The sequence below is a fragment of the Lates calcarifer genome, linkage group LG15, assembly GCF_001640805.2.
Source record: "Lates calcarifer isolate ASB-BC8 linkage group LG15, TLL_Latcal_v3, whole genome shotgun sequence".
Lineage (NCBI taxonomy): Eukaryota > Metazoa > Chordata > Actinopteri > Centropomidae > Lates > Lates calcarifer.
Window position 1 is genome coordinate 2385466 of NC_066847.1, and position 14505 is coordinate 2399970.

General features: G+C 41.3%; 1 protein-coding gene across 4 annotated transcripts; it reads right to left on the reverse strand.

Moving 5' to 3' along the window:
* Positions 1–269: 269 nt before the first annotated feature.
* On the reverse strand, positions 270–14143 carry nt5c3a (5'-nucleotidase, cytosolic IIIA). Of its 4 annotated transcripts, XM_018676069.2 has the most exons (9): positions 14029–14143; positions 13450–13693; positions 3667–3765; positions 3285–3354; positions 3028–3160; positions 2818–2907; positions 2528–2690; positions 2221–2421; positions 270–1959 (listed from the first exon to the last, which is right to left on the reverse strand). In XM_018676069.2, the coding sequence occupies exons 2-9, from the start codon at positions 13585–13587 to the stop codon at positions 1858–1860; spliced, it is 996 nt and encodes a 331-aa protein (XP_018531585.1). In that variant the 5' UTR covers positions 13588–13693; positions 14029–14143; the 3' UTR covers positions 270–1857. The 4 variants fall into 4 exon arrangements, with proteins under 4 accessions (XP_018531585.1, XP_018531588.1, XP_018531589.1 ...); XM_018676072.2 differs by lacking the exons at positions 13450–13693; positions 14029–14143 and adding an exon at positions 6075–6208; XM_018676073.2 differs by lacking the exons at positions 13450–13693; positions 14029–14143 and adding an exon at positions 4679–4720.
* Positions 14144–14505: the final 362 nt, after the last annotated feature.

Genomic DNA, 14505 nt, shown 5'->3' on the forward strand with positions numbered 1-14505 from the left:
CATTATATTTATCTGACGGCTTGAATAACACAATTAAATTTCTGATTTTACATTCAAAACATTGCTGTAAATGTAATTTTATGTTATATTTTGTCATATATGGTACATTTGTGGGTCATTTGGCAGTTTGAATATAACATATCAAAGACCATTCTTTCCAGGATACACTGTATAATTTCAACATGTACGGCAACTTTAAATAGCACCGAACCCAGAGCTTTCAGAGCTGTTCGTCCAGATTTCCGTCCAGTCTGTGATCCAGTCCTGGCTCACAAAATGACATTTTATTGCATTTTCAGTTCACACCATCAAAGAAAAGAGAAAGTCATCTGCTTAGAAAAATACAGCACACTGGTCTATACTTTTGGAAATATTTCCAAATGCTGTGAAACAATATACATTTCCATATGATGCCCACATATACAGTATGACATTATTCCCAGCTTTATTGACATATATATATTTTAGACTCCCATCTCTTTGACATAAACTTGACAATAAGAAAAGGCAACATGCAGGTGATAGCAGCACATTTAAAAACACATACAAAGTCAAAGAGAACATTCAACACAACATGTTGAGACAAACTGAGACAGTGGCATTTTAGCTTTGAACCTCCCAAAAAGAAAAGACACAATGATGAATATTTTAGAGGTAGTGCTCAATTTTAACCACAGAATGACGATACTAAATTAGATAGGTCATATGCTGGGTTTTACTGAGCCACAGACAGCAGTGTGTTTCCTTGTGTCTACTGGAACAATGAACTATACTTTAGATATACTGGCATTTTGCAGAACTGAATCCTTCAAGTGAAACTGCAGGAGGCAACCTGTTACTTTGGTTTAAGGGGATTTTTTTTTACTGTTGTTGTTCCTGCTAATGACCACTAGAGGTCAAGTTAAGCATTACTTAATAGCTTCTTAACTTTCAACACTGTCATGGAGAACACCTGATTGTTGAGTCAGCTACGCAGAGAAGGCTCACAAATAAAAGATGCTATTTGCCATGAATATTTCAACCCTAGAATTATCTGTGTGTTGATATGATGCTTAACAAGTACACTGGGTTAAACAAGCTCATGTAAACATTGCTTTTCTGTGCAAGAACCTTTTCCATCCCCAAATCAATATTACTATATTAGAATTTAAAGTGCATTTCCTCTGATGATCTGACTCCTTTCTTTAATTTGATGAATACTGTTGGAGGTAATTCTATTGCAGCTCTCATCAAGCTACACATTTTAATTTTCACTAGACATTTTTCAAGGTCCTGTTCATACTGAGCTACTTTCATGACTTCATAGCAGAGTCGCATAGAGAAACTGAGATCAAAGGCATGCTGGGATAGGTCCGAAGAAAACACTTTGTCTATCTGTGGGCACCTGGTTTATGGTATATAAATATTACCATATCAAAAATAATCATATGAATAATAATAGTAATAACAATGTGCAAATTATAAAGATGGAGTGAGAGTGTGTGTTTTGTAAAAACTCACTTTTAGCTATGCCTTTATAATACACTGACTCAGATAGAGAACATCAGAAATGATTCAAACAGACAAAATTCAACAGAGACAGGCTGATGCTGCTGTGTGGACTTTTAAAACAGTTCATTCAGGAGATGTCAAAAGTCTTTTAAAAGGCTTTTATAGGGTGGGAATGGGGGTACAGGGGGGTTACAGAGTCAGGAGATGACTCTGGTGGGATCCAGAGTGAGAGAGGAGAGGTTAAATAGTGACCAGTTTGGACCAGTGACAAAGGTTTAGTTTGGTGTTAAAAGCCTGACAGGCCAGAGGCTGGAAGGGATGGGAGGAGAGGAGTTGGGGGGGGGGGGGGGGGGGAGGGGGGTGGAGTTATAGAACCTTCTGGAGGATGGCGTTGGGCACTTCCAGAGTCTCGTCCTTCACCAGGACGATGTCATAAGAGTCCAGATATTTGTCCAATCGCTCTTCCACCTGCAAGGTCAGAGAGGAGGAAACTGTCAGGAGATGGTTTGCAGTTCATGTCATGAATCACCAAGCAGTCACAGCAGCTGTCACCATGGAGATCCAGCAGAAAACAAGCAGTGCACAAACACTGGTGTCAGGATTCAAACTCAAAATTCAGCAGCCGTCAAACTCCTCAAACCTTCAAATAACCTCAGTTTATTGACTACTTTGAGTTCAAGGACCTTTACTGTATATTCTTGGACCCCTGGTCGTGTTTTGTGGCTTTACCTTGTCGTTGAGGAAGCCGATCTTGAGGATGTTCTCTACATTCGGTGCACCGTCTGCCATGCTGAGGTCCCCCAGCGAGTCGCCCATTAGGATGATGTTGCAGTATTCCTTCAGCTGTTTGAAGTATTCTGTGTTCCGCAGGGCACCATCGTGTTTGTTGTACACGTGGATCAGCTCGCCTTTGAAACCCTTTAAGACGCCCTGTGAGATGAAGAGCACAGCCAATGAGCAAGTTGAGCCAGTATATTTCTATTGGAGCCACCAGGAGAAGAGGACAGAGCCGTCTGTCTTTTTCTGCAGAACTCACATTATCATCAAAGTCCATGAAGTTGGAGACGACCTTGACGTTGGGGTGGTAGACTCCAGCCTGGCGGATGATTTCTTCGAGGACGTCGCCCAGGCCAGCAGAGAAGATGAAGACAGGCACGTTATGCTGCTGCAGGCGATCAAAGAACTGCTCAAAGCCTTCCCTGAAACCAAACAGAGAAAAGTCGGTCACAGAGAAATCAGTTTATCCTCCAACACTGCACACTGGATTCACACATTTAGGCCAGTGGCAAATCTCCATTACCAAGCTTCCTCTTCCTCTACAAATACCTGAGTGCAGCATCAGACTCTCTCACCACCTCTGGCAGTTTGTCTTTTTCTATTCGCTGCTCCACAAGTAGTGTGTGGGACTTGAAATACCTGCAAACATACACAGTCAGAAATGTATGTCTCAGAGTGCTGCAACAGCTTAGGAAAACAAGCAAACACAAACAGGACAGTGTATGTTTGTTATATACAATATATGTGTGTGCGACTTACCACTCCACCATGAATGGGTATTTCTCCTCCATGGTGAGGTTAGGGTCGATCTCAATGGGATAATACTTATTCTTCAGCTGCAGCAGCTTCTGCCTGCACTCCTCTGTTACCAACTTGCAGTTGTCGATGATATCTGCACAGAGAAACGGAATGACAATCATATGAAGCATGTTTCAAACAGGCCAGAGGAACATGTTGAAATTCAGAATTTAAATTGAGACAAACATTTCCAAAAACAGTGGTTGAAAAAAACTCACTGTGACACGTTGGACAGCGTTTGCCATTGACGGCGAACTTGCTTAACGTCATGTCGAAGTCTGTGATGATCTGAAACAGAGTCAAGAATACTTTGACCTAGAGGAAACAGAGGACCTCACGGGGAACCTACAGTAACATACAGGTATTAGACTATACACATATATCATTGTTATTGCCTTGTGTGTTCTGCTTGGGATGTAGTACAACACTAAGCAAGAAATTCTCTGGCTGTGGAAACTGAGTCTGCTTTCTCAGGCAATGGCCTCCCAGCTGTAAATGTTTGAAATCAACCATTAAAAGTGGTCGGCTGCAGTACCACCAGGTAGTGCTGTTTCACCAAAACACTGATTGATGGAGTGTCCTCAGCATTTGATGCTCTACCTGTAGTTTGGAAGCTCCTCCCTTGATGAGACCACAGATGATCTGCTCCACCCTCTCAGGGTCCCTCATGTGGACCGTTGTCTTCTCAAACTGAGGCATCTAGAGGAAGAGAAAGAAAGACAGAGGAAGGTGAGGAGGACTGATGTTTAAACATTCCTCTTACAATGATTTGGCAAACAGGAAAACTGTAAAACACATCTTGAAAGCTATTTGAACAGCATGGCCGTTTCACTCAAAGAGTCAAACTAAAAGCACCCTGCCTGACTGTATTTGAACACACTGTTCCCTGGTCCAGTTCCCTGGTCCAGACTCCCAGAGGGGGTTTCAGGGTCACGAAACAGCTGATGTTTGGAATCTGTGGGTGTTGTGTAACAAGCCGAACGAACACACAGCCACAGTAACACCCTGCAGAGAGGAGGTGAACTTCAGCCCTTCTTGTAACTTCATCTTATCAGCATCAGCTCTGCTTGACCAGTGCAAAATGGACAAGTCTGTCAAGTCTGAGAATCGTTATGTGAAATACTGCATGGATAAAAAAGTTGGTGAGCCTCAAGTAAATTTATTTTTAATTAATGCTAACTAACCAGGGTTTATTAGTGAGCTAGTGTATGTTTATTTGTTTGAATGCACTTAGTGTCTCAGACAAAGACTCCACTCAACTTGTGTCCTTGCAGATCTACAATAAACTAGCCAGTTTCAGAGACGAATGAATCAGTCAGCTAACCACTATTTTGACTGTGAATTTGCTGCTTCATGAAAAAGAATGTTTCCCTGCATCTCTTTGTGCTTAAAGTTAAGTGGAACACATTTTTATGTATCAGAAATGTTGCATGGTCCAACTTGGACACTTTGACAGATTTGTAGAAATACATCTCACAGAGAGATAAAAAACAGAGGCAAGAAAAACAGAGTTTATCATGGCTGTGATTCAGGCTTCTCCACAGTCTAAAACTTCCTTAAGGTCCAGGCTTCCACTGCAGAATGTACTTGTGGCTTTCACTGAAAGCCTCACCTGAGCAGCCACACCTGTGAGCCACACCTGGACAGTCAACTGCGGCTGAACCTGCAACAGCAAAACAACAAACCCTGCCTCAGCTGCTGCCTGACAGCAGCCTGGAGTGTCCCAGGGAACAAGTGCGTGTTTGTGTTACGATGAAAAATTAGCCTGCTAAATAACTATGTCACTTGAGTTACACCATGCCTGTTATGAGTGAGGAATGAGTATGTTAAGCTGGTGGTGACATTGTTAGGTGCCAATATGATGGTACTCCAGCTGAAGAATCATGCTTTAGGAGCACAAGGTGCAGACACTAATATTTCACAGAATACAGATTTTACTGGCCAATAACAGATGGTTTTATTTTGTTGTTTTTGTCACATTTCTTTTTTAATGAATTACTTTTTTGTGGAGTGACAGAGAATTCTTTTAGTAAACACTAGTATTTATCTGTTTGTTTATCTTTTCTATAGCTCTATAGCTCTACATATATAGATAGAAATAGATTAAGGCTTTAAAGCTCTTTCTGTTGCAACAATGTTGGCTGTTGAAGGTTTTTAGGAGGCGTAACAAACACACTGTAGTTATAGTAGATGTATACTGTGCTGACGAAGAAAACAAATAACTAAAACACACAAACACTCAACCCCACCCAACACAACATCTTATATAATCATCAGGCTTCTTAGCGCCTCATAAATCACTCTAATCCTACAGAAACATGACACTCAGTACACAAACTAAAAATAAAACTTGGTTCCTTTATTACCAACCCTCTAATAAGCTTGTCGCTCATACACAAACACACATAATTATCTCAGCGCGCAAAGATCCAAAACAACTTCCTAAACTTCAGATCTGTTGAGTAAAGACTTTGTGTGCTGAAACAGAAAACACATTCTTGGACTGACAGCCTCACATTTGTTTTAAATGACAGGGTCTGAATGAATTGCCACAGGGATGACCTATTTACACATTCTCTGCATTTACAGCGTCGTTTAGGAACACAGAAAATACTCAATGCATGATATACTGCCATACTACTTATTATTAAATAAAACTGCATTACAAAGAGAACGAAGGTAATAATGGCAGATGTGCTGCATCACATTATTTTTGTATTTTGCACAATTTCACAGACATGATTGTAGTGATAGCAGGGACAGACTAACATTTCTGGATTAACATCAAAAACAGCAAATACAGAGGTCAAAGGTCAAAGCATCTTAATCACAGGAGAAGGGACAAACATTCAGAGGGGTTTGTTCAGAACATTTAACACTAAATGTTATTTTTACAGTCACTATGAGCCAAAAATGGCTATAGCCTGGGGCAGCTATTTGTACACAAACACAGCCAAATGCACACAAACACACACCACACATACACACACACACACACACAGGCTTACCTCGGGTCTGTTGTCTCAGCTAACGCAAGAGTGAAGAAAAGATTGTGTGGCTGCAGAGGGCTTATATATCTACAGCAAGAGGCAGGGAGGGAGGGGGCGCCTACCAACACAGATTACACAACATAACCCCTCCCTCTGCGTAGAGAGGCCCAAACACAACACACATACATCTGCACACAAACATGGTGACAATTTCAGCTGACCCATGTCAACACACTCAAACACACACATACACACACACAGTTCAGTATAAATAGACATGGAATGGGGCCAGTGTAGGAAAAATGATACTTGTAATCTACCCTTGTTCTTGTGATGTGACCTTTGACCCCTTGAAAAAGGAACCTTTAAAATCAATCAGAGAGGGGGTGGACTCACTTCAGCACTCCTTCTGCTGAGTACACACATTTTACACACAGCACACACCCTTCTTCCACACAAAAGCAGTAAATAGCTTGATGCCTCATAAAAGGTCACAAAGGTCACAGTTCAGTTTGAGCTGGTTGTCAAATGGTCGGCCACACGTGACACACAGCTCATGGACACGCCTAACATGCATGCAAACACACACAAACACACACAGGGAATTTACAGTTCAATATTTTGGTTACATAAATGCACGTGATAGTAACATGTACATGTAGTAACAGGTAAACTGTGGAATCTTTACATATTTCCAGTTGAGTTTGAACATGTCTGTGATTTTGTTCTAATTACATTCACACAGACATGCACCAGTATTCAGGTTGATCGGATTCTTGTGTTAAAGTCGCAGTGTAGCCCTGAGGCCAAAAGATGCCAACTCCAACATAATGTTTCTTGTATCAGCTGACCCAGATTCTCCAACATGGAATCAATATGATTTCAGATCAATGTATGTATCGGTGTAATCCATTACAAGTACTGGTAACAAACTCCAAGCTAACGAGATGCTAAACAATTCATTGAATTTATAAAATTACAGATTAAAGTAAGACAACTGGCTCATGTTACAACATAAAATAGGGGAAAAGAGATGCATCATGAGCTTCTCTGGGCAGCACTCCTTTTTTCATCTGTTCACAGCTTTCATTAACAAAATTGATGAATTTTACCAATCAGTTATTTGTGCAACATCTGAACCTTTGTGCAACATTAAGACTTTGTCCAGAGCTCAGTTTTTGCTGAACAAGGCTTAATATCCTGCTGTGCTATGTACTGTTGGAGTTGGAGTGAGTGGAACATGAGTCCACCTCATCTTCTCCTCTGCTGACCTCGACTGCCTTGCATGCCACGACTTGCAAAAACTAGGTCGACACTCTCTGATTACACCTCATCACAATAACAGTGCACGTCCCTGCTGTACACCAGGCTCACAGACACACAGCTCCACCAACTTTACACGGATTCATTGGAGGCGCAGAGAGCATTTTGTTTAGTTGTGAGGAAAAGTATTTTACTCTATCTGTCCTGATACAGTCCTGCAAGACCTGTTTTTCACTTGGCTTTGTTCCCATTTGCAACTCACTTTAAAATGTAGTTTGATAGACTAAGTGCCCCAAGCACACCAAGTCGAGAAAACTGTAACTCAGAGGAGATAAACATTGTGTGTCTTTTGGCCGTTATCTCTACTGTGCAATAAAACAAGTGCAGGGATAAAACTGTGAGACTGAACTGCTGACAACAAAAACAGAGCAAAGCCTTAGTAGCTCTTGTTGGTTAGTATTAGTTGGGCATCTGCATTTGTTTTTGATGACCTGAATCAAGATGCTGTTGACAGCTATCAGGTGTAGCTCACAGAAAATTAGCATGTATGAATGATGAGGGCTAAATCTAATCCTTCGCTGGATGCCTACAAAGACTGATCAGGTAAAACTCAGCTGACCTCAATGCCTGTTCCACTCAGCCCAGTGGCTGCTTCGTTTGTTTTCTGCTCTCTTTTCTGAAAAACATTAGAGTAATAAGCTGTATAGAGAACAGGTCTCACCCCAGCTCAACACTGTCACACACTGTTGACACATGTCACCTTTAACCTCGGCGTGTGAGTGAGGGAAAAAGTATGCAACACCATAATCTGTCACATGAATGCAAAGGTACAATCAAGTCACCACTACGTATAACAGTGTTGTCACATGTCACGTCTGCACGGTGGTGTAATTATTGCCACCACTGAGGGGGTGCTGCTTTGATAACAGCAGCGTGGATGTCCTGTGGGGTGAAATAGATCACGTAAAAGATGAAAAATACGATGTAAATGTGTGAGTGGATGTAAATGGATTTGTTCAGAGTTATAGCAAAGCTGAGTGGTGCTAAATATTTGCCAAAAGTTCTTGTTTGAATACTGCTTTGCACACAGAAAATGACCATGATCAGTATTATCAGTATGATCAGACTATTCTGTCAAACTGCCTCTTCAACTTTCTCCCAGCATGATTCTGAAATCCCACCCTGCATTCCTCTGAAATCCCACCTGATCTACACAAGTCCGAGCAAAGGTTACTGATACTGGTTCAGGCTGCTGTGACCCAGCCTTGGCCTGTAGGGGTCAAAGGTCATCAAGGACAATGTGCAGAGCACCGCTGAGTGTTTCCCCCACTGCCTCAACAGATGACAGCTCGGAAGCTGTTGTTCATCTTCTCTCACCACAACTTCAGAGATGACTGACCTCAGTGTTGCTTTAATCAGATACAGGGTTCTCACTGATGGAACTCCAACTTCAGCAACCAGCACCCTGCTTCTACCTCTACTAATAATACCACTGCAGCTTTGATGATGCCTGATGATGCATCTACTTTTTGTAAGATCAGCTCCTCTGTAAAATGGCACTTTAGACTGGGTGACTTTCTACTATCATAAAGTGCGGCCAACTTTAATCATAATTCCCACGCAGAATGTTAAATGCCTTATCATTGCAAGTACAAGCTCTCTACACCCATCCAACTGATAACCATCTTGAGCGTGGGCATTTGGATGAGTCTAAGCGCATGAATGTGACCAACCAGACATTAATTCAGTCTTATTTTTCTAACAGACTGTGAACATGCTGTGGTGTTATAACAGGCCTGAGTACTGTTAATGGGCAATATAGCACTTGCTTTTGCTTGAAGGCCCTTCATCAGTTTCCTATGGCCCCACTATGAACAGCTTTACTTGTCATAGTGCCTGCCATCTGTTGCTACTGATAAAACAGCACAGCCACTAGAGGAAGTGTTGGTTAGCGCAGCAAGAGGCTGGACCTGCCTGAGTTCAGGCTTCTACACAACACTTTCCCTCCCAATTTATTTTCTTTGCAAATCTGTCTAATACATCACTTTGTAGGAGTCCTTTCTGAATTATCTCTCTGCATGCTGAACTTTATACCACTGTTACTGTAACTTCATATCAGAACATCTGAATAATCTTTTTCCTCATCGCTGTACTTCAGCAGCAGAGCTGATTACCAACACTGGCCATTTTGTCTGGTTGATGAAGGGCAGGTCGGCAGGATGATCACATCTGATGACTCCTGTAATTCATTCTGCTGCTGCATTCTCTACTTTAAAAGTTCTAGGCAAAAGCAACAGTACAAAAGTTCAAATGTGATACATAAACCATTCTATCAATGATGATCTCTCTCCTCAGTATATGCACAGGCTTCTTTCTGATCATATCATACAGTGATACATACAGTACTACAGATAAATGAAGAACTGCACATCATATGTTCTCAGTTTCTAGTTATCTGTATAGAACATTCAGATTTCTGCACCCATTGTATCATCAGCTATCACCAGCAACACAATTTGTTCCTCACCATGACCTGCAAAGATTAGGGCTTCGTATTATGCTCCTAATTTCAGATAGTGCAGTCGTCATTAAAGATAGTGCAACTACATACCAAACACTAAATAACTGTAAATTGCTTTGGTCTTGCTGTCCACAATCAGTCTCCAGACATGCAGTGTAGCTCTGTACTGCCCTCCAGAGGCCAACAGGGTAAAACACACTCCGGCAGACTCGGCACTTGACCTTTTTCACATCAGACACTTCAGTTTGTCACAGCAGAAAAATCTGTGTGATCAATAACATTAATAACAACTACATTCCATTCAGAGGAGATAGTAGCTCCAGCAGCCTGGTATAGTGTGTGCTGGCTCACTGGCATGGTTTACTGAGAAACTGGAAGGAACTTTGTAAATTTGTTTCACCTGTGCTTTGAAATATTTGACTCACTGAGCTTCAGGGAAAAAAGCGGTGGCACTACAACATGCAGAAATTTGAACACTTTTCATGTTGTAACAACATCAAGAAGAGATGTTTCAGGAACTGTCTGACTGAGTTCAGCAGGTGTTTGGCTGGACCTGGGGTGGAGGGCTTCATTTGAACGTTATTCTTATTTATAGCATCCTTTTGGCCTCTAATGGTTATTTCTAACCATTTCAACACAAATCAATTAATGACAATAAGGAAAAAGACACTTCAGAGACAGAAGTCAGGGCATGACCATGTGTATCATCACTGGAGAGTGACAAACCAAACGCACTGAACAATGTCTAAGTGTTTCCTCAGTGGCAGATAAATAATCTACAGTGTGAGACTCTAATAACAATGGGAAAAAATATCTGTTAAAATATCAGCTTTTTAACAAATCATTCCTCAACCCCAGTATCATCAAAACGCTCATGCAATAATCAGTTTAACAATAAAACACAAGTTTGAAGCAAGGCAAGAATGCTTTTCAGAGGATTACAAACAGGTACTAAACTGTAAGTAAACCTTTGTCCTGTTTATCATCAAGGTGCTCCAACCTCTGACCTTTGACCTCTGTGTACTGGATATCTATTTTATCTGGAAGTGGCTGCAGTGCGAGCAGACATGTAATAACCAGCCAGTGAGCAGAGTCATGCTGGTAACAAACAGACCTGCTGTCAACAAAAGCCACAGTGGTTTCTGGCAGTGAAGAAAAGAATGTACATTTTTCTGTGATGCCCAAGTATTTCTGAAATGACACAGATGAGGTTTTAGAAGTTTTAGAGTCCTAAAACTCACAAGAAGGAATGTCCATATAAAATTTCACCCCAGGACAGAAAATGAAAGCCTAAACTGAGTTGCCGTCGTATGGTTTTGGGCTCATGGGGTTCAGAGCGGATGTTTGTGCTCCTTCCACAGTATCATCAAAAGCAGATGGTCACAAGTTTCCATGCTGAGGGTCAAGGCAGGAAACAACAAACTGTTTCTGTACAGCAGCAGCTGTGGATGTAGCATCCGCTGTGGCACAGAAGCTACTACATCCCAAAAATCGTCCAGTTTCATTCTTCACCAGACGACCGGATGAGCATAAGAGTAAAGACAACAAAGGATGGCTTGTTGCCTTGCAACTTGGCCAATGTGTCTTTTCAGTCTTTTTCCTCAGTTTGATGAGTTAATAAAGACATTACTGGCAGCATTGGCTGAAAATGAACTGAACATGCTGAATAAAACTGCATCCAAATTCACCTGGGAAGCTCCAGAAGGCTGAACTCAAACTCCCTTTGATTTCTGTTAATGAAGCTAAATCACATCAGCAGGGAAGACAGACCTCTGAGGAGGCTCCCTTGATCTTCTCCTGCTCACTCTGCTGTAAACGTACAGAGGTCAGCTGATGCGTTGACTGAGTTGCTCACAGTTAGACACACAGAGCCCAGCATCATGGGAAATCAACTCACACGATCATTACAAGTAGCACAGTTTTGTATCTCATCTCTGACCATTCCTGTTCACTGTTTGGCCTCTCATTGTCAACAGTTTTCTTTGATATATTTCACAACTTGTATTTCACAAACTGGCAGTTAAACATTTCAGTTCCTAAATAAACAATGATGCAAACAACCAAGTGTGAAGGCAGTCAAAGGTCTGTTACAATAAAGCAGAGTGCTAGTGAAAGGATGAAATGTTTTATTTTACATGAAATAAAGAGCAGATTTGGGAAAGAGGCCACTACAGAGAACATGAATGTGTTACTCAAACAGAGTAGCTTCTGTCAAACACTACCAGACCTGCTGCTGTCAAAACAGTTTCAGACTTCAGACTCTTGCGTGACAACGGTGATAAATGACATAATGAGAGGAGGTTTCCTGCCAGGGAAATTACAAGCAATAAAATGATAAAGGCTTGTCTGCAGCCAGGGCATTTGACTGTGGCAGCGGCCGATCAACTGTTTCTACTGTTAGTGATTAAATGTGCAAGGCAACAGCTGAGTTTGAGGGATTGTTTTATGTGCGTTTTTGTGTCTCTTCAAATACACCATGCATAGAAACACATAGAGAATGGGTTAAGTAAAATGACTCAGACATGAGTCATATAGAGACCAGTATAGACACAGTACATGGCAACATCTTCTTACAGCTGCAAAATTTAAAGTCTAAATATTTTCTATAAGCTCTGAGCAAAAACAACTTTAACACATATTATCTTTAAGGACGACAGTTAAATTAAACAAAGGGTGATAAAATAGCTGCCTTAAAGTCTTAGTAAATTCTTTATAAACAGTAATTATAACAAGAAGAGACTAAACTTGAATCTCACAACACATCTCCACCTATTTTTCCTATTTTCTGCAGTTTGTGAGGAATGTAAATGCTCCAGCAGACCACATTCCTGTCAGACTGGTTAGAAAGCTGGACTGAGTGTACTGCTGCAGCTTGCATAATCTGCATGCTGCCTATTCAACAACAGCACCAGCACTAAGCTGTTTCCAGGACAGTGAAAGGGCTGTAGAGAGCATCACTGACACACTGGATCAGCTGTCAACGCTTTCTGGTCTCAGACAGAAAAGCTGCTGCTCTTTCTGTTGGGGGAAAGCTCGCTGGTGACCTCTAAAAACAGATGCCGTTTTAGGGTCCATCCGCGCCTGCGTATACCACCGAGCATGTCCACTACTGTCAAGGTACCTATAGCACAGCGTCACGACTTACAAAATAAAGGCGCACAAGTGTTGGGGGTAGAACACAATAGTCTTAACAATGCAGCCAATCCATGTTGTTTTAACCAAATCTAACTTTAAACATCTAATGTTTCCTTTGCTACATAATTTACTTTTCAGCTGTTTTACTGATGTATGTCCTTAAGCCATAAACAGCAGGATATTGTTTCATTTAAGAACCTAAAGTCATAATGTGTCATATATATAACACATGAATAGTAAAAAATAATCTGAAAACGTCATCTTAAGACTTTAAAAAATACAACGGGCATCTCTCTCTATTTTATGACATTTAGCAGATAAATAACTAATAAATAAAATTGCGAAGCTATGTGGCAAATATGACACAGTACTGATAACCTGTGAGAGTGTGCGCTATTATTTTGAAGGCCTGGCTTCTCCACTTCCGGTTTCTTATCTTATCTTGACGTACCTCGTGTGGCTGTTTTTACTCACCATCTCTATGATCCTGGTTTTTTTGCCCGCTCGCTTCTTCTTGGCGACGATGTACTGCGCCAGAACCACTCCACCGAACAGAGCACAGACGCTGGCACTGGCCGCGGCTCCGACCTTTACCACGGCCGTCCTGTCCATGACGGTCCGCTGCTCCTCCACCGACCAGCCCGCCGCTCGGAGAGTCCCGTCCTGCCCTCTGTCAACGGGCGCCTTCCGACTGGTGCAACCCGCGGTCGAAGATCGTCTATGTACACCAAGAGTAGTCACTCGGTTGACGTTTAAAAAACCACCAAACCAACGTAACAACAGTGAAAACTACAAATTAAATTACACAAAAAGCCAAAATGTTGACAACTCATCACACTGTTACCGCAGAATGAACAAGAAATGACATGTTAATAACATATTTTAGCCATTCAGCAAACATAGTTTGAAACATACATTAATTTGTACGTTACTTAGCAACAACAGATAAGCTAGCAAACCTGTCAAGTAGGCTAACGATCTTTTTAAACGTTTATTCCAAACCAGAGAGTGTGTGCAGTTATTGTTTTAGTCGCACTAATCTAACCACGTTACCTCTGCACCAGAAGCCCCTTTCTAAAAGCTAAAAGTTAAAACAACTATTAGCTCTCTTTATCTGCGTTTCCATAGCCCGTCATTCACCTCAAAGTTCAAAATAAAACACTTCCGTTCTTACAGGAAATACCAAAATAAAGGCCTGTAACAAACTTCATCTTACTGCATGGCAGCGGACTAGTTTTACACATGCGGTGTATTATGCTACAAAATGTATTTCCCCCCAAAAAACAGTGACAAATAATTTTCAATGATCTTGTCCTTCTGTCCCTCCAATTAAAATGCCTAAAAAGCTGCTTTTCTCTATGGCTCTAGAAAGTAAACTAGCCCAAGGACTTTATTACTTTTACTTTGACTCTAATTAGTTACTTTCACCCATTTGCAAGCAGTCTGCACCCCTCTCAGAAGACATTTGATTAGTTCCCCTTACTGCCTGGACAACTGAGATGGACTCACATTGGACTTTGGAGAATATCA